The 22,770-nt window shown below is 47.5% G+C and overlaps 1 protein-coding gene and 4 non-coding genes across 5 annotated transcripts; 1 reads left to right on the forward strand and 4 right to left on the reverse strand.

Annotated features, from left to right (window-relative positions):
• Positions 1-58: 58 nt before the first annotated feature.
• Positions 59-131, reverse strand: trnar-ucu (transfer RNA arginine (anticodon UCU)). The gene has a single exon. It is a non-coding gene; the product is annotated as a tRNA-Arg (tRNA).
• Positions 132-7,313: 7,182 nt separating this feature from the next.
• Positions 7,314-7,385, reverse strand: trnap-cgg (transfer RNA proline (anticodon CGG)). The gene has a single exon. It is a non-coding gene; the product is annotated as a tRNA-Pro (tRNA).
• A 76-nt stretch (positions 7,386-7,461) lies between these two features.
• On the reverse strand, positions 7,462-12,791 carry LOC114910561 (uncharacterized). Its single transcript, XM_029252220.1, has 5 exons — positions 12,750-12,791; positions 12,288-12,378; positions 11,842-11,910; positions 10,733-10,920; positions 7,462-7,791 (listed from the first exon to the last, which is right to left on the reverse strand). Exons 1-5 carry the CDS (start codon positions 12,789-12,791, stop codon positions 7,531-7,533), a joined length of 651 nt encoding a protein of 216 aa, XP_029108053.1. The 3' UTR covers positions 7,462-7,530.
• A 1,498-nt stretch (positions 12,792-14,289) lies between these two features.
• On the forward strand, positions 14,290-14,362 carry trnar-ucu (transfer RNA arginine (anticodon UCU)). Its single transcript has one exon. It is a non-coding gene; the product is annotated as a tRNA-Arg (tRNA).
• Positions 14,363-16,327: 1,965 nt separating this feature from the next.
• Positions 16,328-16,399, reverse strand: trnaw-cca (transfer RNA tryptophan (anticodon CCA)). The gene has a single exon. It is a non-coding gene; the product is annotated as a tRNA-Trp (tRNA).
• Between the last annotated feature and the right edge of the window lie 6,371 nt (positions 16,400-22,770).

Consider the following 22,770-nt stretch of genomic DNA (forward strand, 5'->3'; position numbering starts at 1 on the left):
GTTGTTGTTTTCCCCCCTCCACCAGACACTAAGGAGACTACTACCAACACATCCTTTCCACCCCAGATGGGACTCGAACCCACAATCCCTGGCTTAGAAAGCCAGTGCCTTATCCATTAGGCCACTGGGGCTAAACTTAGCAGAATGGCTAAAGGAAGTGTAAATGAAGAGGAACACCACAGTAACGCTTGGTTCTTACATTTTTCAGTAATGCCTTTCAGTTTAACTGTGAAGCCAGAACACACTAAAAACTCCCAAGTGTTGTTCCAACAACAAGGTGTCGCCTGCCTTATGACACTGTGGCAAACGGATGTGTACTTAAGAAGAAAGGAATTATATCATGCGGGCATATGAACTAGAAATGGATAACAGAGTGTTAATTGAACCGCGAGCGACTTTGCATCGTCATGGCAATACAGAAACGCGGATGTGTCTTGCGGAAGAAATTCGACATGACTCAAACAACGGACCCAAGATAGGAGAGAGTATCTTACTTTGTCTCTCCCCAGCTGGAGAGAGAGTCCCTCGTCCCCTGTGCTGGACTCAAGGGAGTCTCCCCGAGCATCCAAAGCACACTCCTTACATACGTCTAGAGGCGCATGCTAAGTGCACGCACGCGCGCACACACACACACAAATAGTCTTAACCGCTTGCCTCATACAGGGTTGCAGGGAGCCAGAGCCTAACCCAGCAACTGAGGGCATAAGGGGACACACTCAGAACAGGACACCAGTCCATCGTAAGGCACCCCAAGCAGGACTCAAACCCCAGATCCACTGGAAAACAGGACCTGGTCCAATCCCCACTGTGCCACTGCACCACTGCGCCACTGTGCCACTGCACTAGTGCACCCCCCTCTCATGCTAAGCATATGGTGGCATTTCTCATTGGCTTTCTCTCTGCATGATCAGCGCGTGCTCAGCTCGTGTTTGCTTCGAATTTGTTACTTACTTATCTGGTACGTTCCCTACAGGCTAGAGTGAGCTATGCACATTAACCTTATTTATTTTCTTGTTTTTTCGCTACCAGCCAGTGTCTGGTTAGTGTCTGAGTTGGGGGCGCAGTTTCGGTACATTCCTGCTTCTTGCGCAGCGGGCTTTCTGCAGCAGTCATGGAACAAATCAGTTGCACAAAATTGCACAATTTTCTTTTTTTTTTTTTTTTTTCTTTTTTTTTAATATAAAGTGGAGGGAACTGTTTGGTGGGGCGTGAGGGGTATGTGGGGTTTTGGGAGGGATGGAGTACTGGTGGCGTGGTTGGTTTGTGTCCAGCCCCCCTTGATTTTGGCACAAGGGGTTGAACATCTTTCCCTGTGTATTATTGCATGTTGGTTCTAGGTGACTAGTGACTGCTGTGAGCAGGGCAGCTGGTGGCATGGGAAAGATCGTGTGACAGCAAGGAGAGACTGCTGGCAGGAGGGAACAGACCCCACTAGGGGCTGACATGGGCTAGCAACCTGTGTCAGCAGCATCTTGTGCTTTTGTGTAGCAGGAGGCGCGCCCTGTTTAAGCTACAGACACACAAATGTTTTCAATACCCCAAGAGTCAGTGAGAGCAGGGGTGGAAGACGACTCATCGGCGGATATAACGGCTTTAGACCTTGACGTGAACTTGACGGGGGGGAAAGCATGAACACAACCACGCCAAGTAGGGGTGGATCGGTGCTGCAGGTGTGTATTTGTGGTTGGAGGAAGGTGACTTCAGTGAGAGGCCTAAGAATTCATCAAGGCAAGAAGAAGTGTTTAGGGGGACGAGGCAGGGGCCCCGCATTGATCGCCACGACCTACGGAGTGGTCCAGATAAGTCAGGTGAAGTCCAGGGGCAGGTTGCACACCAAAGACCACAGGACATCAATACCTCTGTCTTAGAGGAGACAAGACCAAAGATGGATGCACAAGGCAGCATCGATCATGGAGAGGATGCGGGGCAGATGATACCAAGATGAGAACAAAAACCTAAGGTGAGATGGCCAGGCGCCACTGACTGTAAGGAGTGGACCTCTAAAAACAATGACTTGAGAGGGATTTTAAATGGCCTGAAGGGTACGGCTGAGTCTAAGATAAACCAACTGGGTGAGATTATATACGACTATGGGAAGAAGAGGTTTGAGGTGTTCGAGAAGAAGCGTAAGGGTGAGCAGAGCATGTTAAGGTCAAGACGGCAGATGGAAATTGAGAGGTTGATTCAGGAAAGAAGAGACTTAAAAAAGCTTTGGAAACGAGCAGATGAGGAAGGTAGAAGTGGCATTAATATTTTGCAGGAAGAATTGAAACGTAGATTGGTAGTGTTGAGGAGAGCGGAAAAGCTTAGATTGAGGAGGAAGAAGAAGGAGCAAGCTATGGTGGCAATTTTTAAGGACCCATTGAAATTTGTGAAGTCCTTGCTTGAGCAAGAGAAGTCTGGTTGTTTAAATGTTCAAAGGAGGGAGTTGGAGAGCTGTCTGCTGGAAATGCACACCGATGGTGAAAGTGAGAGGGTTTTTAAAGTACCTGCAGATATTCCTCCATTAGGGGAGATCGTGGCACAAACGGACATGTGTCCTCCAAGGTTGAAAGAAGTACAAGAGGTGGTGCGGCGTGCGAGGGCAGAATCTGCACCAGGACCCAATGGGGTTCCTTAATGGGTTTATAAAGGTGCCCGGATGTTTTAAAGTTTTTGTGGAAGCAGATGGTGGTCGTATGGAAAAAAGGTATCATTCCAAAAGAATGGCGGCGAGCAGGAGGGGTGTTTATACCCACAACGAGAAAGATGAGGTAGAAATAGGGCAATTCAGGCCAATGTGCCTTCTTAATGTTGAAGGGAAAATATTTTTTAGTGTTGTGGCGCAGAGGTTGCCTGCATATTTGTTGGCCAGCAACTTAATTGACACATCTGTGCAGAAAGCAGGAATTGCGGGTTTTTCAGGCTGTTTAGAGCATTTTTGTATGATCTGGCACCAGATAAAGGAGGCCAAGATGGAAGGTGAAGACCTCCACGTGATTTTTTTGGACTTGGCGAACGCCTTTGGTTCAGTGCTGCATGTTTTGTTGTGGAGGGCATTTGTTTTTTTTTTAAAGTCCCAGAGTGTATTACGAGACTGGTTAAGCTGTATTTTGAAGACATCCAGTTTTATTTTTGTACCAAACAATACACCGCAACTTGGCAGCGGGTTGGGGATTGACATAATGGCCGGATGCACAATCTCGCCTCTGGCTTTTACCATGGCTATGGAGGTGATAATAAGGGCGTCGAGATGGGTGGTTGGGGATATGAGGCTGAAGGATGGTTCTCGCCTTCCGCCAATCAGAGCGTATATGGACGATATGACTGTGCTTACTACTACTGTCCCATGTACTCGTCGCTTATTAATGAAGTTCAATGGAAATCAAAAGTTGGCCGGACTGAAAATTAAACCTAGCAAAGTGTAGGAGCTTGTCAATAGCTAAAGGAAAGTTATCGCAGGAGAATTTCCAGATCGATGGAGAAAAGGTTCCGTCAGTGGCTGAAAGGCCAATTAAAAGCTTGGGTCGATGGTATGATTCCTCACTCAGCGACAGGGAGCAGGTTAAAAGATTAAGGGAGAATGTAGTGCAGGCAATTAATAGGATTGATTAATCTTTTTTACCAGGGAAGCTGAAGGTTTGGTGCCTGCAGTTTGGTTTGTTGCCTCGTATTAGATGGCCGCTAACTATATACGAGGTTTCTATGTCAGGGGTTGAAAGACTGGAAAGGCTTATGAACAAAGCTATTAGGAGAGGGTCTTGGAATTACCGCTGACTAGTCTTGTGGAAGAATTCAAGTGTGCCAAGGTTGGCTTGGAATTAACATTGTCAAGCACAAGAGACCCAGTGGTGAGATCGATTCCTGTAAGTTTAAAAACAGGATGTAAGTGGGATCCACGGGAAGCTGTTGCGCATGCACAGACAGCGCTTGAGCACAGAGATGTGGTCGGTCAGGTGCAGGTAGGTAGGGCGGGGCTTGGTGCCGGCGATCGAATGAAGTTGCGGAGTAAAGCTAAGTTGCCGGAGAGGGGAAAGATGGTGATTGGTTTTATCCGCGAACAGGAAGAGGAGGCGAGGCGGGTAACTGCGACGCCACATGGTGTGCAAGGGCGATGTTTGGCTTGGGAGCATGTGGAGAAACGGAAGATCAGCTGGCGTGATCTGTGGGCGATGGACGCCGGTCGTATTAAGTTTCTCATCGGAGCCACCTACGATGTTCTCCCTACTCCACAGAATCTTAATCGCTGGGTAGGTACGGAGCCGACTTGCAGCTTGTGTGGTGGTATAGCCTCTTTGAGGCATATTTTGTCTGCATGTAAGGTTAGTTTATCTCAGGGAAGATATACTTGGAGGCATAATGAAGTGCTAAAATCCTTGGCATGCTTGTTGGAGAACAAGCGGGTTGAAGTCAATCCACTCCCGTGTTGCGGGAGAAATAAGGTAATTTCTTTTGTGCGGGAGGGGGAGAGCGTTGCATGCCACGCGAGTGGACGCGGCGGTACGTGTTTTAAGTGGGGTGACGTGCGAGACTGGAAGTTGGTAGCGGACGTGGGAAAACAGCTGCAGATGCCGCAGTGCATTGCGGTCACGGCCTTGAGACCCGATATTGTCCTGTACTCCGAGGGCGCACGGATAGCGTGCTTCATTGAATTAACGATGCCCTTCGAAGATGCATTAGAAGATGCCTTTGAGAGGAAGAAACTGAAGTACACTGAGTTGGCTGGTGAGGTGAGGGAGCGAGGCTGGCAGTGCGTTATTAGACCGGTGGAGATTGGTGCAAGAGGGTTTGTTGCAAAATCAACCACGTCGCTACTGTTGGATTTTGGTTTCAGGGGTCAGTCGTTAAGAGCAGCGATTAAAAGCTTGCCAGAGGTAGCAGAAAGATCCAGTCAGTGGTTGTGGAGGCAGCAGGGTGTTTGGGGGAAGCACACCTGAGTGGGGAGTACTCGCCTATGTGAACATCAAATGGTTCGAGTTTTGTTGTCACTTCCACATGCTGATGTGGTGTGTTGGTTGGTGTGTTGGTGGTCAATGTGTGGCTGGGGTGGGAGGTCTTTTGGTGGATGGAGTCACCGGGATGGCACTGCGGGCATGGAGGGGGGTGGGTCTGGGACGCCAGATCTTGCCGTTGAGCCTTCTGGAGGTGCTCACTCTTCTGACTCAGATTCTTCTTCACGAGGTTCAAGTTCACGAGCTTTCTCGCCTAGCTCGTCCCGGTCGGGTATTAGGGCACAATCATATTCGTCGTTTATCCCCTGTGCCATTGCTGTAGTCGTGAACGTTGTTTCAGCAATAGCAGCCTTAACACACGACAAACAACACATCAATAACAGGAAGACGGATAAAATAGCAAGAAGTATTCATAATAAGAGAGTTTCAATAGACCACCCCACCAGCTGCTTATTCCTAGCCAGTCCCAGAGTTCGTCACCGTTCTTAAAATCACGAAACTGAGAACCAACTTCCATAACGTTACCCGCCAACGAGTTTATACGCTCGGAATTGCCCGGGACATACGTGCAACATTCTGATCCGACGTTAACGTTTATTCATTTAGCACACGCTATTTCTCCAAAGCGACTTCCAAGGAACTCTATGTAGTGTCATCAGCCCACACACCTTATTCACCAAGGTGACTCGCACCGCTAGATACACTACTTACAATGGGTCACTCATCCATACATCAGTGGAATACACTCACACACTATGGGTGAACCACACTACACGCTACAACAGCACATGTTGCTCCTTCTGCGGCCAGAGGATAATCTACTGCCATTCGCCTTTGCATAGCAACAGCATTAATGTCCTTAAGGCTCTCAGTCGTACCGTTGGCTATTTCTTCTGATGCTTGTGCTGAATAGAGCGTCTGCCGAGCAGCTTTACCGATACCACGCGTTGGGAACAATACCAGAAAATATCTCTCCCGTTTCAGAAAGTCCAGTTTTCACCAAGGGGGGACTATTTCTCCGATAGCGGAGGAGACGAGAATCTGGACGCCACGGAGGTTGGGACAACTTTCGAACGTGGGGCACTACATAGGACAAATAACAGGAACCTCCGGACTGATTCTTTGGAAGCCATGGCTAGGCGCATTTACCACACACCCAGAAAGTACCGTTTGGTAAAATAAGTCACCGTGAAGGTAACACTAAAGGTATTTTCCTGCGTACCGCTGGACATTGGAAGAAGCTGTTGCGAACTATCAGGGCTTGTTTGCCTGGCCATGTAGGTGCATTTAGAACTACCCACACGTGTGACAGAGCCAGGCTGACTTCTGACGACACAGATCGTTCCATTCAGGTTGGCTCTAAGAGTCACGTAAGGGTGTAATTTGTCTTTAGTCAAATTCGGCGTGGAAAAGTCGCGATAGTATCCCAAGGAGACAGGATTACCCGGTTGGCTCACACTAAATATTTTACTGTTAGAGGCCTCACGCGGAGTGGCTATGAGTGTACGAATTGCTCATACACTTTTCCAGAAGTCACCGGTGCCGTGTAACAGGACACCGCGATGCAAAGCTGCTGTGGGGTAAAGGTTCGGGAAACGGCTCCATCCACAAAACCCTAGGGGTAAAGGCATGAGTGGTAGTCCAGATGACACTGATTTTGGCACATGAGTACAGGCCCAGCAACTGGTGCTATTGTCAGCAGCTGCATAACCCTTGATCAGAGCCAGGAAAGCGCTGACGCCATGCGAGCCTTCCTCATGTAGATGGGGACAGTTTGCGTCCCCCGTGGATTTCGTCGGCTTGCGAAGGAACCCTGCAAATTTCACGAGGCGTTTGTTGTCGAAGAGGGAAAGCCGCATTTCTTCCCACGCCAGGTTGCAGGGCTCACACTGCAAAAGAGAACCTCCCCCAGGCACCTTTAATGAAAAACAGTTTCCCAGACCGTGGCTTGAGCCCATGACCCTCAGCTTAAGACTCTTGCACACTACTGACTGAGCCAGGCAGGAACACCACTGCTACCAGCACTCCTGTGGAAGTGCAAGCAAGCTTAAGTGTGCAAATTCAGGAGGAGCACAAGCAAAATGCAGCTCCAGAATCCATCTTGCCACCTTCTGACATGCTGGAAAGCAGCATCAGAACAAGCCTTAAAGCTTCCTCCTGCATGGAGGGAGCAGCTGGTTGACTCCTGAGGTGCCAGGAAGAAGGCACTGCTTCCACACACATACAGGAGGACCAGCCTGGCCTGCTCTACCAGGGATCTTTCCCCTCCTCAGCAAGAGCCTTCCTGCAAGCCCCTTGGCCCATGCTGAACCTTCCCGCAACACTCTTGCTGCCAGTACACTTTCGAGAGCTCAACTGACACAGCCAAGCAGGGAGCTGGGCGGGCTCGTCCGGGATTTGAACCCGGGACCTCTCGCACCCGAAGCGAGAATCATACCCCTAGACCAACGAGCCCCCGACTCTCTCGGCCCCTCCTTCCTCGGCCTGGTGTCGGGAACTGCATCATCCGTTGCATTTGTACCCAGCTTGAGATTCTTACCAAATGCCTTTGAGATTTTTAAATGAAGCGTACCGCTTTGCGCCAGTCGACAGAGCCACTCTACAATGGAGACGGCGCAGTGACGCCCCTCGGCAGGGGTTTCTTCCTCTTCCCAGCAACGTCCAGTAGCGCTTGCGGCCTGCCGTCCGGTCGAGGGAAGACGGCGCGCATAGCGGAACGACTCGAATCTCCGACCTCCAGGCCACACAGGTTCTTCTTTCGTGCTCCCTCGACGTTCAGAGCCTTCGCTGGAGAAACACCAGCGTCGGTGGGGTGCACTACCTTCAGGCGCCCGGGAGACAAAGCGGCCTTCCCCGACACCTAAGCACAGGTGGTGCAAGTCAATCAATCAATCAATCGGTCAAAGGTTTAGTCACCAAATGCACAACAATAGAGCATGCAGCAGTGGTTGCTGCGATGAAATGTCTTTGAGTGCGTGTGGTAGGGTGATTTTTAAAAAAAAAAATAAAAGGAACAACATACCTCAAGATTACAAATAACGTTTTCAATTTGCAGCGCAACAGAAATCTGGTAACACCAATAACTATGAAGTGAAACTACTTAACGAAAACCGGATGAGTTGCTGCATTCGGATGCCGCTCGACTGTTCGGGCGTCTAACAGCCTGGAGATAGACGCTATCCCGCAGTCTGTTTGATTTTGATTTGATGTTTTGGCAATATTTAGCGGACGGCAGGAGAGAAAACGGTGCGTGACCAGGATGACTGGGCTCCTTGAGGATAGCCCAGGCCTTCTTCAGGCATCTGGCTGCGTAGATGTCCCGGATGTTTGGAAGCTCAGAGCCACCGATGAGCTGTGCCGACTTCACCGCCCTCTGCGGTTCCTCACAATGCTGGGCCGAGCAGCTCCCATACCAGGCAGTGATGCAGCCGGTCGGGATGCTCTCGGCTGTACGCCTGTAGAAATTAGCCCCGGATCCGGGATGGCATGCCAAACTTGTTCAGCCTACGGAGAGAGGACAGGCGCTTCCGTGCTGTTTTGACCACGGTGTCGGTGGTGGCGACATTCAGTCACAGCGCCTAGGATGAAGGGGGGACGAGCGGTGAAGGAACTGGTCTATTGACCGCTCCGACCTGGTGCCCCACATCAGTTCAATTCAATTTATGTTTATAGAGCGCTCTTCTCACAGAGGTTAACTGGCAGACTATTCCACAGTTTTGGGTTTGTTGGACGAATAGTCGCGAACCTCTCACTTACTCCTCGTGCCGTCTTTCCTGGCATGAGAAGCACCGTTTCTGCAACCCGGGCCTGTGTGTTCCTGTTTCATGAAATTGATATTTTGGATGCCACAGAGACAATAAGAGACTACATTAACGTTTGGAAGGACACAGTTGCTGAGAAGAAAGCTGTAACTGTATTTCCTAAGAACAAAAGTTATATAACAAGGGAGGTCAAGGAGTCTTTAAACAGGAAGAGGTTGGCTTTCATCACTCAAGATAGAATGGAATTAAAATTAGTCCAAAAGGAATTAAATGCGTTGTTGAAGGGGACAAGGAAAAAACACAGAGCAAACTGTAGAACAAAATTTTAATTCAGGGGACTCCAAAAAACTTTGGGTTGCTATAAAAGTAGTAACCAATACGGAATCCCCCGAAAAAGGCTCATGACTAGCGATGACCAACAAAGAGCAGATGGCTGAAATGACTATTTTCTTAGGTTTGAGTCACCTTCGGTGTGAATGGTAGATCAGGACTCTATCATGTGTAATTCAGATCAGAGATTAGAGGTAGCTCCACACGCAGTTAGTTTGCTATTTAGAGGCATACGAGCCAAGAAATCCACAGGTCCTGATGGAATTTCTGGTTTTTTGCTGAAAACTTGTGCCAGTGAACTTCCTCCAGCATTCTGCCCTATTTTCCAGAAATCATTTGACTCGCATACCAATCCATCTTTGTGGAAAAAACTAGAATTACGCCGGTTCCCAAGAAAAATTGCCCAGTTGAGAACTGTGATTTTAGACCTGTGACTTTGACTTCAAATGTTATGAAATGTTTTGAAAGACTTGTTGTAACTGTTCTAAAGGATGAGATTGAATTATCCCTTGACCCGTTTCAGTTCATCTTTAAGGCTGGGCGGGGCACCGAGGACGCCATTAATTGTATCGCTCATTTGGTGAATAGGCATTTAGAAGATACGCACGCATTTGCACGTTTACTTTTTATAGATTTTAGTTTGGCTTTTAACACACTTCAACCCCAGCTACTAATTAGGAAGCTGACAGAGTTAAAAGTGAATCCCTTTTGCATTAAGTGGTTTCATTCGTTTCTAACAAATTGAACACAACAAGTTACGGTCAACAATTCTTATTCTGAGGTGAAGACTACCAATATGGGGGCCCCGCAAGGTTGTGTTAGCTCACCCATTTTTATTTACATTATACACTAATGAGTGTTTAACTAGTCAGGATAACAGTACTTTTCTGATGTTGCCAGGTTTGTGGGGTGGTGTGACGATAATTGCTTGATTTTAAATGAAATGAAGACTGTTGAAATGATCTTTGACCCCAGATCTGTGGGGGATCATAGACCTGTAATAATACATGGTAATATTACTGAACAGGTTTCTTCATATAAATACTTGGTTGTTTGTTTATATAGATAATTTGTTATGCTGGTCTTCTCACATAAACAGTCTGTGTTCGAAAACTTCAGCAGAGACTACATTTTTTGCGAAGGTTAAAAGTATTTGGGGTTAACCAGAAGATTTTGTTTCTGTTTTACCAGTCTGTTTTTGAGAGCTTGCTAAGATATGGTATTACAGCATGGCATGGAAACTTGACTGTCCAATCAAAATCGAAACTTGCACGACTAGTACATACTGCTCTAAAAATTAAAGGGTGGGAAGAGAAACGACGCATGCAGGAGTTGTACGAGGTATCTATTTTAAAAGAAGCGAAACAAAAAATTGCTGCTAATGACACACATATTTTACATGAGAATTTCAACATGTTACCCTCAGGGAGACGATTTAGGATTTTGATGTGTAAATCAAATTGTTGTGAAAATTCTTTTGTGCCATCTGAGGTTAAGTTTTTGAATAGAGAATTCCAAAACTGAGATTTAGATTGGGATTCAGTAGACTTTTCATATCTTTTGATTGTTGTTTTATTTATTCTTATTTTAATGTATGATATGATATGTATTGTTTTATGTGAGTCCAACGTTGCGCACTGGCCGTGTCATGGTTGTCCAAGACAAATTTCCCATAAATGGGACAATAAAGTATATTCTATTCTATTCTACCTGCAGCTGTGTCACGTATTCTGTCCGAGTCGATCGGTGCACCGCAGGACGGGCCAGCCCTAACTTTTGCTCGGGCTCGGTCACCAGCAGGTCCCCTAGACCTAGGAGGGTTGCCCCCTTAGTCGGGTTCCTCGCGGCACACGGGTCGGTCCCGGCAGAAGGTCGTGATCCCGGACGAGCCCCCAGAACTGTGGTAGGAAAAATGAGAATTGTCATACAGATAGATCACTCGGTCACTTGAGTTGCAGAAAACCTTATGTATTCGTGTGCGCAGAGTCACACCAGAGCAGCCAGGCAAGCAGATATTTATACATATTCTAGGGCAGATTTTTGTAAGTATAGGCAGAATACATGTTATTTTTTGAACATTCCAGGCGTGTCACTGTGCCCCTCAATCTCTCATCACACACGTCCACTGTCACCAGTTGATCTCCTTTCTTACGTGAAACAGTTACACACATCCTCTGGGCTTTACGTGAGTCTGCGTAAGCCACATTTCTCTGATATCTCATGGGAACAGGCTGGCACAAAAGGGGACATACAGAGAGCAAACTATAGCCTGGAATGTGCCGCTTTCTTGCATAGGCTATTGAGCAGTTAAACATTCTTAAACGTTCTATTACAGAAGCATGTAGGCATAGCAAAGCTTTTAAAATCAAATTTTCATTCAGACTCCATGTCTCCTACCTCCTCCGGGACATGGGAGGAGTTCTCACGAAGGTGGGAGTTAAAATCATTCCGGACAGGGTCCTCTGACGCTTGTTCCCAGCACGCCCTCACTATGCGCTTGGGCCTACCGGATCTGTCTGTCAGTTTTCCCTGCCGTCTGATCCAGCTCACCACCAGACGGTGATGGGTTGACAGCTCAGCACCTCTCTTCACCCAAGTTTTCCAGAACATGTTTTCCTCAAGCCAGATGAAACGACTACAAAGTTGATCGTTGGCCTTTGGCCCAAGGAGCTCTGGTACCAAATACACTTATGAGCATGCTTGTATTCAAACGTGGTGTTTGCTTCACCACAGCGCTGTGTAGCAAAAAGCAGAAGGCTGTGTTGTCTTGGCTCCACGGGAGCTGCAACCCACAGAGCGCTCATCACAGGAGCTCTCACCTGCTCCGCCACCAGCCTGGATTCTTTCACCTCTCCCCAAGAAGCACCGTGCCGACGCTCCCTGCAACCCTGTATGAGGCAAGCGGTTAAGACTTTAAAAACCCTCTCACTTTCACCATCGGTGTGCATTTCCAGCAGACAGCTCTCCAACTCCCTCCTTTGAACATTTAAACAACCAGACTTCTCTTGCTCAAGCAAGGACTTCACAAATTTCAATGGGTCCTTAAAAATTGCCACCATAGCTTGCTCCTTCTTCTTCCTCCTCAATCTAAGCTTTTCCGCTCTCCTCAACACTACCAATCTACGTTTCAATTCTTCCTGCAAAATATTAATGCCACTTCTACCTTCCTCATCTGCTCGTTTCCAAAGCTTTTTTAAGTCTCTTCTTTCCTGAATCAACCTCTCAATTTCCATCTGCCGTCTTGACCTTAACATGCTCTGCTCACCCTTACGCTTCTTCTCGAACACCTCAAACCTCTTCTTCCCATAGTCGTATATAATCTCACCCAGTTGGTTTATCTTAGACTCAGCCGTACCCTTCAGGCCATTTAAAATCCCTCTCAAGTCATTGTTTTTAGAGGTCCACTCCTTACAGTCAGTGGCGCCTGGCCATCTCACCTTAGGTTTTTGTTCTCATCTTGGTATCATCTGCCCCGCATCCTCTCCATGATCGATGCTGCCTTGTGCATCCATCTTTGGTCTTGTCTCCTCTAAGACAGAGGTATTGATGTCCTGTGGTCTTTGGTGTGCAACCTGCCCCTGGACTTCACCTGACTTATCTGGACCACTCCGTAGGTCGTGGCGATCAATGCGGGGCCCCTGCCTCGTCCCCCTAAACACTTCTTCTTGCCTTGATGAATTCTTAGGCCTCTCACTGAAGTCACCTTCCTCCAGCCACAAATACACACCTGCAGCACCGATCCACCCCTACTTGGCGTGGTTGTGTTCATGCTTTCCCCCCCGTCAAGTTCACGTCAAGGTCTAAAGCCGTTATATCCGCCGATGAGTCGTCTTCCACCCCTGCTCTCACTGACTCTTGGGGTATTGAAAACATTTGTGTGTCTGTAGCTTAAACAGGGCGCGCCTCCTGCTACACAAAAGCACAAGATGCTGCTGACACAGGTTGCTAGCCCATGTCAGCCCCTAGTGGGGTCTGTTCCCTCCTGCCAGCAGTCTCTCCTTGCTGTCACATGATCTTTCCCATGCCGCCAGCTGCCCTGCTCACAGCAGTCACTAGTCACCTAGAACCAACATGCAATAATACACAAGGAAAGATGTTCAACCCCTTGTGCCAAAATCAAGGGGGGCTGGACACAAACCAACCACGCCACCAGTACTCCATCCCTCCCAAAACCCCACATACCCCTCACGCCCCACCAAACAGTTCCCTCCACTTTATATTAAAAAAAAAAAAAAAAAAAAAAAAAAAAAGAAAATTGTGCAGTTTTGTGCAACTGATTTGTTCCATGACTGCTGCAGAAAGCCCGCTGCGCAAGAAGCAGGAATGTACCGAAACTGCGCCCCCAACTCAGACACTAACCAGACACTGGCTGGTAGCGAAAAAACAAGAAAATAAATAAGGTTAATGTGCATAGCTCACTCTAGCCTGTAGGGAACGTACCAGATAAGTAAGTAACAAATTCGAAGCAAACACGAGCTGAGCACGCGCTGATCATGCAGAGAGAAAGCCAATGAGAAATGCCACCATATGCTTAGCATGAGAGGGGGGTGCACTAGTGCAGTGGCACAGTGGCGCAGTGGTGCAGTGGCACAGTGGGGATTGGACCAGGTCCTGTTTTCCAGTGGATCTGGGGTTTGAGTCCTGCTTGGGGTGCCTTACGATGGACTGGTGTCCTGTTCTGAGTGTGTCCCCTTATGCCCTCAGTTGCTGGGTTAGGCTCTGGCTCCCTGCAACCCTGTATGAGGCAAGCGGTTAAGACTATTTGTGTGTGTGTGTGCGCGCGTGCGTGCACTTAGCATGCGCCTCTAGACGTATGTAAGGAGTGTGCTTTGGATGCTCGGGGAGACTCCCTTGAGTCCAGCACAGGGGACGAGGGACTCTCTCTCCAGCTGGGGAGAGACAAAGTAAGATACTCTCTCCTATCTTGGGTCCGTTGTTTGAGTCATGTCGAATTTCTTCCGCAAGACACATCCGCGTTTCTGTATTGCCATGACGATGCAAAGTCGCTCGCGGTTCAATTAACACTCTGTTATCCATTTCTAGTTCATATGCCCGCATGATATAATTCCTTTCTTCTTAAGTACACATCCGTTTGCCACAGTGTCATAAGGCAGGCGACACCTTGTTGTTGGAACAACACTTGGGAGTTTTTAGTGTGTTCTGGCTTCACAGTTAAACTGAAAGGCATTACTGAAAAATGTAAGAACCAAGCGTTACTGTGGTGTTCCTCTTCATTTACACTTCCTTTAGCCATTCTGCTAAGTTTAGCCCCAGTGGCCTAATGGCTAAGGCACTGGCTTTCTAAGCCAGGGATTGTGGGTTCGAGTCCCATCTGGGGTGGAAAGGATGTGTTGGTAGTAGTCTCCTTAGTGTCTGGTGGGGGGGGGTAAAAAAAGAAAACCAGTGAACCAAAAAGGTTATGGAGTAGATATGTTGATATGGATGTGGTTGTTATGAAGATCAGCCCCTTTAAGGTTGAATCCATGCTTCTCTCATGGAAAAAGGTTGTGTTGCCCCCCTCATTCAGGTGAGGGGAGAAAATTTGCTCCAGGTGGAGGAGTTTAAGCATCTTGGAGTCTTATTCACAAGTGAGGTGGGAGCGGTTGCTGTATTGGACTGTAGTGGTGAACGGGGGAGATGAGCCGTAAGGCAAAGCTCTCTATTTGCCGGTCTTCTACGTCCCTCCAAACAGTTTGTCCCTGTTTTAGAAGTCTGCCGGGATGCATCCTAAGGGTTCAAATTTCTTTGTGTTTTGTTTTCCCTATCAACGTTTCTCCATTGTGTTAAACAGACAGCATATATTTTCTGGACGTCTTAACTCTTACATCACTTTAGAACATATTAAGCACTTGAAAATATTGACTACTTGAACATATTTTCACACCACACTTGAACGAACAATTTCTCACACCACATTTCCGCCTTTGAGCATGAAACATTCACACGACATGCTTGCATATGGTCTTCCTCGTTGTCATCTTGTAACAGGAGATTATTCTGGTACCGCACTGCTATGGTGTTTACAGGTGAGTCGATGCCTTCAACCTTAAATGCCCAAATCTTTCCATTCTGAGTTTCGATACTCTACGGTTTCTTTGGCAAAGAAGCGTGCTGTGCAGTGCAACCGTGTGGGCTGTGTCAAGTTGGGAGGCACCCTTACCTCACCGCAGCGCGTCATCATCCAGCAGCCAAGCGGTGTACTGCGATAACACCTGCAGAGACAACAGTCCCAATACTGGAGATGCGATGTTGCCACCTTCTTCGGTCACGGTGACAGTTGCCCCGAGCTTCGCAAGCAGGTCGCGGCCCAGCAGCTTCACCGGACAGCGGTTACTAAGGAGAACCGAACGGTTAGTCACAGCAATGTCTTCTGTCACTCCCACGCGCAGTGGGTCTGTTTTTTTGAGGCTTTGTGTTATTCCTGATGCTCCCATGAGGCAGATCCGGTTTCCATTTGCAGGAACCCCGGCACCTCCTGTCTTCTAAGAGTGGATCTCGTCGCCCCTGTGTCCACCAGGAAGGGAAAGGGTTGATGCCGGCACCACCAGCTGTATCATTGGGTCTGATGGTTCATGCTTTTGTCTCAAGCAGGCTGGACTTTGGCACTGCTTTATTGTCGGGTCGTCCATACCAGACTGTATCCAGGCTGCAGCTGGTACAAAATGCTGCTGCGAGAATTGCCCCGTCTGTTTCTGTTTTCAAATCCCAATTAAAGACTGACATGTTCACTCAGGCATTCCACCTCGAAATGTAATTCCACTTGCCTTGCTTGTTTTTCACCACCATTATGAAAATGCATAATAAATTAAGTTAAGTAACAACTTACTAACTCTCTTCTCTCTTCTTGTTGAGCGTTGCCTCGCTACGTAAGACTTGAGGAGGCTGACCGTTGGTGACAGACGAATCCCATGCTGACTGAGGATGTTGACCAACTGCCATGATGAACGAGGCGTTCCATGCTTAGCTGGGGATCCAAGACACCATTTAGCACCAATATCATTATTGCTTGTTAAACTGGCTTACAATTGTTACTTAAACTAGAATGCCCAGGAGCGATGGGCAGCCACTGGCCTGTGCACCCCGAGAGGTTTTCTTTTTCTCCCTCAACTTTCAGTTGGGAGTTTTTGCTCCTTTCCCTGGTGGCCAGTAGGGATACTCATAGCTCTATAAAAGGGCTGCATTATGGTAGCCATTAGTCGACTGTCTTCTTTGTTTGCAACTGTTCTTCTTGCCTCATGCTTGTGTTAAAGCGCTCTGTGACCTAGCTCGAGAGTGCACATCGGAGGGTCGCCAAAATCCCAGGCCTGACCTCGACGTGATTTGAACACGCAGCCTTCTGATTTGGAGTCAGACGCGCTACCGTTGCGCCACAAGGTCGGTACCTGATGGATCCTGAACGAGGGGGCAGACCGTGTCACTTTCCAGCGTCTCCGCCCAGCAAACGGGCCAAGAAGAAGTACAGTTTGGAAAATGCGGGGCTCTGGAAAAGTAACACGAAGTGGGTCAAAAAGTGACCTCGAGGGATGCTTGGTGGTCTAGGGGTACGATTCTCACTTAGGGTGCGAGAGGTCCACCTCTGGACGAGCCCAGCCACTGGCCTCCGTGCTCTGCAGGGATGCTCGTGGAGACTCAGCTGCTCAAATGACTGCCGCCCTGCAGCGCTCGCATCACTTATCATGAAGTGCTTTGAGCGGTTAGTCAAATCTCACATCCCCTCTTCGCCACCTGACACCCTAGGCCCACTGCACTTGCATATTGCCAGAACAGGTCTATGGAGGGTGCTATTGCCACTGCCCTCCATACTGCCTTCTCACACATGGACAGGAAAGGGGCATATGTGAGAATGTTGCTTCTTGATTACAGCTCAGCGTTCAGTACCATGTCAGCACGACAACCTCTTCTCTGAACGTTAGTAAAACCAAGGAGATGACTGTGGGAGGAGACCGCACACTTGTTCTAATCAGTGGGACGGCAGTGGAGAGGGTGGGCTGTGTTTAGTACGTGAGGCTCAACATCAGCGAGGACTTATCCCGGGCCCAACACCATCGAAACCGTGGTCAAAACAGCACAAAAGCTCCTTTCCACCAGCGCATCGAGCAGCTTTTTAGCATCATGAACACCATCCTTCGGAGTGACGCCACCTGCTCTCAGAAGAACATGGTGCTGCGTATCTATAAAGTCATCCCCATGACTTTTTTGGATCCAGTCAATGAAATTTATGTAGCAAAGTAAATAGGTCACTTACAGATTAGTGTTAACAATGCTGGATATCACACTGTAATCATTTAGGTTACTTTCCAAAATAAATCAAATTAAGAAATTTACCAGTTTACTGTGGGGTGTTGATGATTTCAACAAATTAGCCTCAACTCTAAGGTCAGCTCTCAATGGTCAGTAAGGCACAATGTTTAATTAGTTATGGTGTCCATGGGTTTGTGTCTGGGAAACGTTGTGCAGCACCTGTGCGATACATATCCGATACATTGTGGTTCTGCCCTCAGCGTTGGTCTCATTGAGTGGATGGAAAATACCTGCACCTTGAAGGATTTCCTTTGCAGTAGGATGTCTGAGGAAGAGCACAACGACGCAGAGAGGTACTGCCTTAGCCTGCGCTTAACGTTTACCTTCACGGGTCTTTGAAGATCCTTGGTGTAAAGTCTGTAGCTCATGGGTGTCATTTCAGGACTTTTAATGGCATCATCACGTCAGCTTAATTTCCTGTGTCTGGATTCTACCTCAAGTGTTTGGAGCCACATTTACATGTACATTTATTCATTTGGCAGACACTTTTGACCAAAGCGACGTACATCTCAGCAAAAGTACAATTTATGCATTACATTAAGAGACATATGACCCACGTAAACCTAGTTTGTTACCTACCACTTGCTGCACCGAGGTTCATCATTCAAGGAGGTGCATAAAACACAAGATAGACAAATCCCGATATCCTCCTAGCAATTTTGTTTTTAAAAATTTTTATTTATTTATTTATTTTACTTATTTATTTTTTTTTTTTAATATTAGAAGATACACAAGCAAGCAAATAAGATGCCAGAGTAGTGGCTGAGCGAAGGCTTTATCTGGTGACGTTCATGAAGTTATGGTGCATGAACATTTAAACCATACATGAGCTGGAGAGATCTTGGGCGAAATGGGTCCGGAAGAGATGAGTTTTCAGACCCTTTTCAAAAGTAGGCAGTTCTGAGTGAGAGGGGAAGGTCATTCCACCACAACGGAGCCAGAACCGAGAACCTCTGTGCATTTGAAACGTGTTGATGAGTTGCCGTGGTAAAAGTGTTTGTAAACACTAAAAAAAGTGGTTAATGTCATCTTGACTGCCTTAACTGTTTGCCTTTTAAAGCCCATGGAGACACTTGGTAGCGTCGTGGTCAGTGCTACTGCCTCTTGACCTGATGTTGGTAGGTTCAAGTGTCAGCTACTGCTACAGTTCCCTTGAGCAAAGTACCTACCCAACATTACTCTGGTGAAATGCTTCAGCTGTGTAAATGGCTGAAGAGGTATTTTAACATGGTAAGTCCCTTTGGAGGAAAGTCCAATAAAAAATGTATATATATCACAAAATGATGTTTTGGCAACAGCTTGATAGTCTGTCCATGAAGATAATGAACAGAATCGGTGACAAAGGGCAGCCCTGGCGGAGTCCAACATGCACCGGGAACAGGTCTGACTTACTGCCGGCAATGCGAACCAAGCTCCTGCTCCGGTCATACAGGGAACGAACAGCCCGTAACAGCGAGCCCCGAACCCCATAATCCCGAAGCACCTCCCACAGGATGCCACGAGGGACACGGTCGAATGCCTTCTCCAGGTCCACAAAACACATATGGACTGGTTGGGCAAACTCCCACAAACCCTCCAGCACCCTAGTGAGGGTATAGAGCTGGGCGAGTGTTCCACGCCCAGGGCGAAAACCGCATTGCTCCTCCTGAATCCGAGGTTCGACTATCGGTCGGATTCTCCTTTCCAGTACCCTGGCATAGACTTTCCCAGGAAGGCTAAGGAGTGTGATCCCCCTGTAGTTGGAACACAATCTCTGGTGCCCCTTCTTAAAAAGAGGGACCACCACCCCGGTCTGCCAGTCCAGAGGCACCGTTCCCGAACTCCACGCGATGCTGCAGAGGCGTGTCAGCCAAGACAGCCCCACAACATCCGGAGACTTGAGAAACTCGGGGCGGATCTCATCCACCCCCGGAGCCTTGCCACCGAGGAGTTTTTTGACTACCTCAGCAACTTCAGCCAGGGTAATGGACGAGTGCCCCTCCAAGTCCCCAGCCTCAGCTTCCTCTACGGAAGGCGTGTCGGAGGGATTAAGGAGATCCTCAAAGTACTCCTTCCACCGCCCGAGGACATCCTCAGCTGAGGTCAGCAGCGCACCACTTCCACTGTAAACAGTGTTTGTGGAACACCGCTTCCCCTCCCCCCCCCCTGAGTCGCCGGACGGTTTGCCAGAATCTCTTTGAGGCCGACCGAAAGTCTTCCTCCATGGCCTCACCGAACTCCTCCCAGGCCCGAGTTTTTGCCACGGCAACTGCCAGAGCCACGCTCCGTTTGGCCCGTCGGTACCAGTCAGCTGCTTCAGGAGTCCCATGAGCCAGCCAGGCCCGATAGAACTCCTTCTTCAGCTTGACGGCATCCCTTACCTCCGGTGTCCACCACCGTGTTCGGGGATTGCCGCCGCGACAGGCGCCGGAGACCTTATGGCCGCAGCTCCGAACCGCCGACCCGACAATGGAGGCGTGAAACATAGTCCATTCAGACTCGGTGTCCCCAGTCTCCCTCGGGACCTGGTTGAAGCTCTGTCGGAGGTGGGAGTTGAAGACCTCTCTGATGTTCAAAGGAAGAACTGCCACACAATTTTAATCTGCCTTTAAAATGCAATTAATTTTGCCAATACTTTCTTTCAGCGGAATGACCAAAAATTCTTTTCTTTGTGTGGTAGTTCTTCCTTTGAACATGATTTATTTTAACAAACAGATTTGAACATTATTTTTGTTGTGCTTCAGAAATGTATTCCTTAACATGCACATTTCTATAGTAAATGGTAACATGAGGGTAATTTAGCTCAGAGAGATAGGGGGCTGGATATCTTCCCTCAAAACTCTTACAATGACTATTCTTATGTCTTTACTAAAAACAAAATTAGTCCTCTGGCAAGAAATGTTAGGTAACCCTCTTGTTACCATATTTAGCATATTATCGTATCAACTCATGCGATTAACGAACACAACATAAATTACCGCAATCTAACCTTGTACGTGTATGAATCTTTTAAGTGTCACCATTCGCCAGCCTCTTGATGCAAAATGTCAACAGAGACAGCTGAGAAAGCTGAAACATTCAAGCAAGACTTCTCAGTTGTGGCTGACTCCAAGTGATATGCCATCATGAACTGATGCTTCACCGCCAGGGACAAGAGTATGCTTTTAAAGCCGCGTTTGTGATGAGTAACTTGCTTGAAAAAACTGTGTTTTGCCTCAAACCTCATTGTCCACATCCTAACTAGCGGACCAAAGCATCTGATCATCTGTGGAAAATGTTCCACAAAATGATGTTTTGGCAACAGCTTTATAGTCGGAAACACCTCTTGTAACCTAAATCTGTGGTCACACATCTTGGCTTCAAGGAAAGCAATGGATTGTGTCGTGTGCACTGGTGCAACAACTGATTCAACGATACCTTTAAGGTCCACAATAACCTGCCAGGCTGGCTCAGATGAGGGCACCGACTGTCCAACTACAAATGGAAGTAACCTCAGAAGACTCCAATTTTCGTGAGCATTTCCTCCAATACTTTTGTTAAGCAGGAATCTCCTGGGAATAGCATGAGGACGGTTGCTCTTATCTGTCCATCTATAAGGAAATTTCTGAATGGACTCATTGAGAATGTCATGTGTGAAATATTTTTTTGAACTTAACAAGTTCAGGCAGTGTGCCAGCTCAACTGGTAATATGCCTTCAAAGATGTCATGTGCAACATCTGGTGGGTAGCCAGTGCAGACGTTGAGATGAGAAAGATGTGCAGAGAAAACACACTGCCTTTTAACACCGTAACAAGGTTGTGCATTGTCTTGTGCTGACCTGCATGCACTTCATGCATCTCTCTGCTTCTGAGAGTAAACATGCCTGAGCTCACTTCCTTCTCCTGAATTTCAGGCTTTTGTGCCACACAAAAACCGGCAACAAATGCCAGTCTAGCAGAGAACTGACTTAATTTTCAATAATAATTTTATTTATTAACTTATTTCTTAGATCGGTGCTGGAATATTTTCTAGCAAGTGCGATTTTTCTCTGATGAGCGATTGTGAAATCACTTTACAGCATTTAGAAATTATGCTTTCAAAGCTAAACTAATCACACACACACACACAAAAATACTTGTAGTACTTTGGTTTGATAGTACATTAGAATTTCTGATGAAAGCAGAGCACAAAACTGAACTAAAAAAGATTAACCTACTAACTAAACTAGGATTATCTCATCCCTGTTTTCTTGTGCCCACCACTTCACAGCCTGGTGTTAGCATGACTCAGCGTCTGTGCTCCTCAATCCATTCTGCCTCCTGCAGTCAGAGCTGCCTCTGCTCGACGCAAAACTAGTTATTGTTATGAACTGAGCCTTTTGGATGCTTCCATTTTTCTGATTTCAACAGACTTTCTCTGAGCCTTTTGTTTCGCCTTCACGTTTTGAGCTTTGCTATTCATCATGTTAAGCGACTGCGAAACTGTCATGGTCGGGTCTTGAAGGAAGCGGCGGACCCAAGTGCAGAGCGGTAATCGTGGTGTCTTCGGAGAAATCCAAGAGAGGAGGTCAGAGAACAGGCAAAGGGTCTTCGAGGTGCGAACGTCGTAACAGGGAGGATCCAAAAGGCGAGGTCAGTACACAGGCAAGAGGTCGATGATCAGAAAGAGGCAGGAGATCGGGGGAACAAGGGACGGGTTCGGGGAAGGCGTTCGGGAACAGGAAATGGCTAGAGAAGGTCGCTAACGAGGAGGCAGATCAAGGTTCCGCATCAGCTGGTGGTCTGACGCAGTCTTCTATGCTGTAGTCTGCGTTGCGTCCCAGGTGTTCCGTGTCGGCCCGGAGGTGTGGGCGTGGCAGAAACAGTGCACTTGCAGCTCCGACCACGTTAATACATATACTAGTTGTAGAGAAAGAGCTGAAGTAGCGGGATGGCGGAGCTGCGGGACACCCCGCTGACGTCCCGTTAACGGTTAAGATACCCACTAGCAAGATAGGTGAAGGAAGAGCTGCCGCTGAGCCATTAGTCATCTCCCCGTTGGTACAGCTGTGTATTTAATATAACGCTACGTATGTTAACCATTCACCTTCACAAGTAAGCTCATTTACCGCTGTAATACTAAGATACTATTTAGCTAACTATATTTTTAAGAAATCAGATGTTGAAGTGTAAACAGAACCCTATTGTTAATTTAAAAAAAAAATAAATAAATATATATATATATATATATATATATATATATTATACTTCGAAACCCAACATCAAGACTAACGCCTAAACACCTAGTAGCTCAGTGTTACAACTTCCGCAAGAAACAACTGCTATCGCAACTAGAGATTGATGAGGTACAACACAAATGTTACGGCAAGGGGGAGCCAGGACAACAGGTCAGGGGGGAGATATCATCATCCCCACACTCTGAGATTGGGTACCAAGCCCCAAGAACAATGAGCCCTTGTAAGCTGAATGCAAGAGCAGCTGACCTAAGA

Source organism: Scleropages formosus, chromosome 5 (assembly GCF_900964775.1).
Source record: "Scleropages formosus chromosome 5, fSclFor1.1, whole genome shotgun sequence".
NCBI classification, from domain to species: Eukaryota; Metazoa; Chordata; class Actinopteri; order Osteoglossiformes; family Osteoglossidae; genus Scleropages; species Scleropages formosus.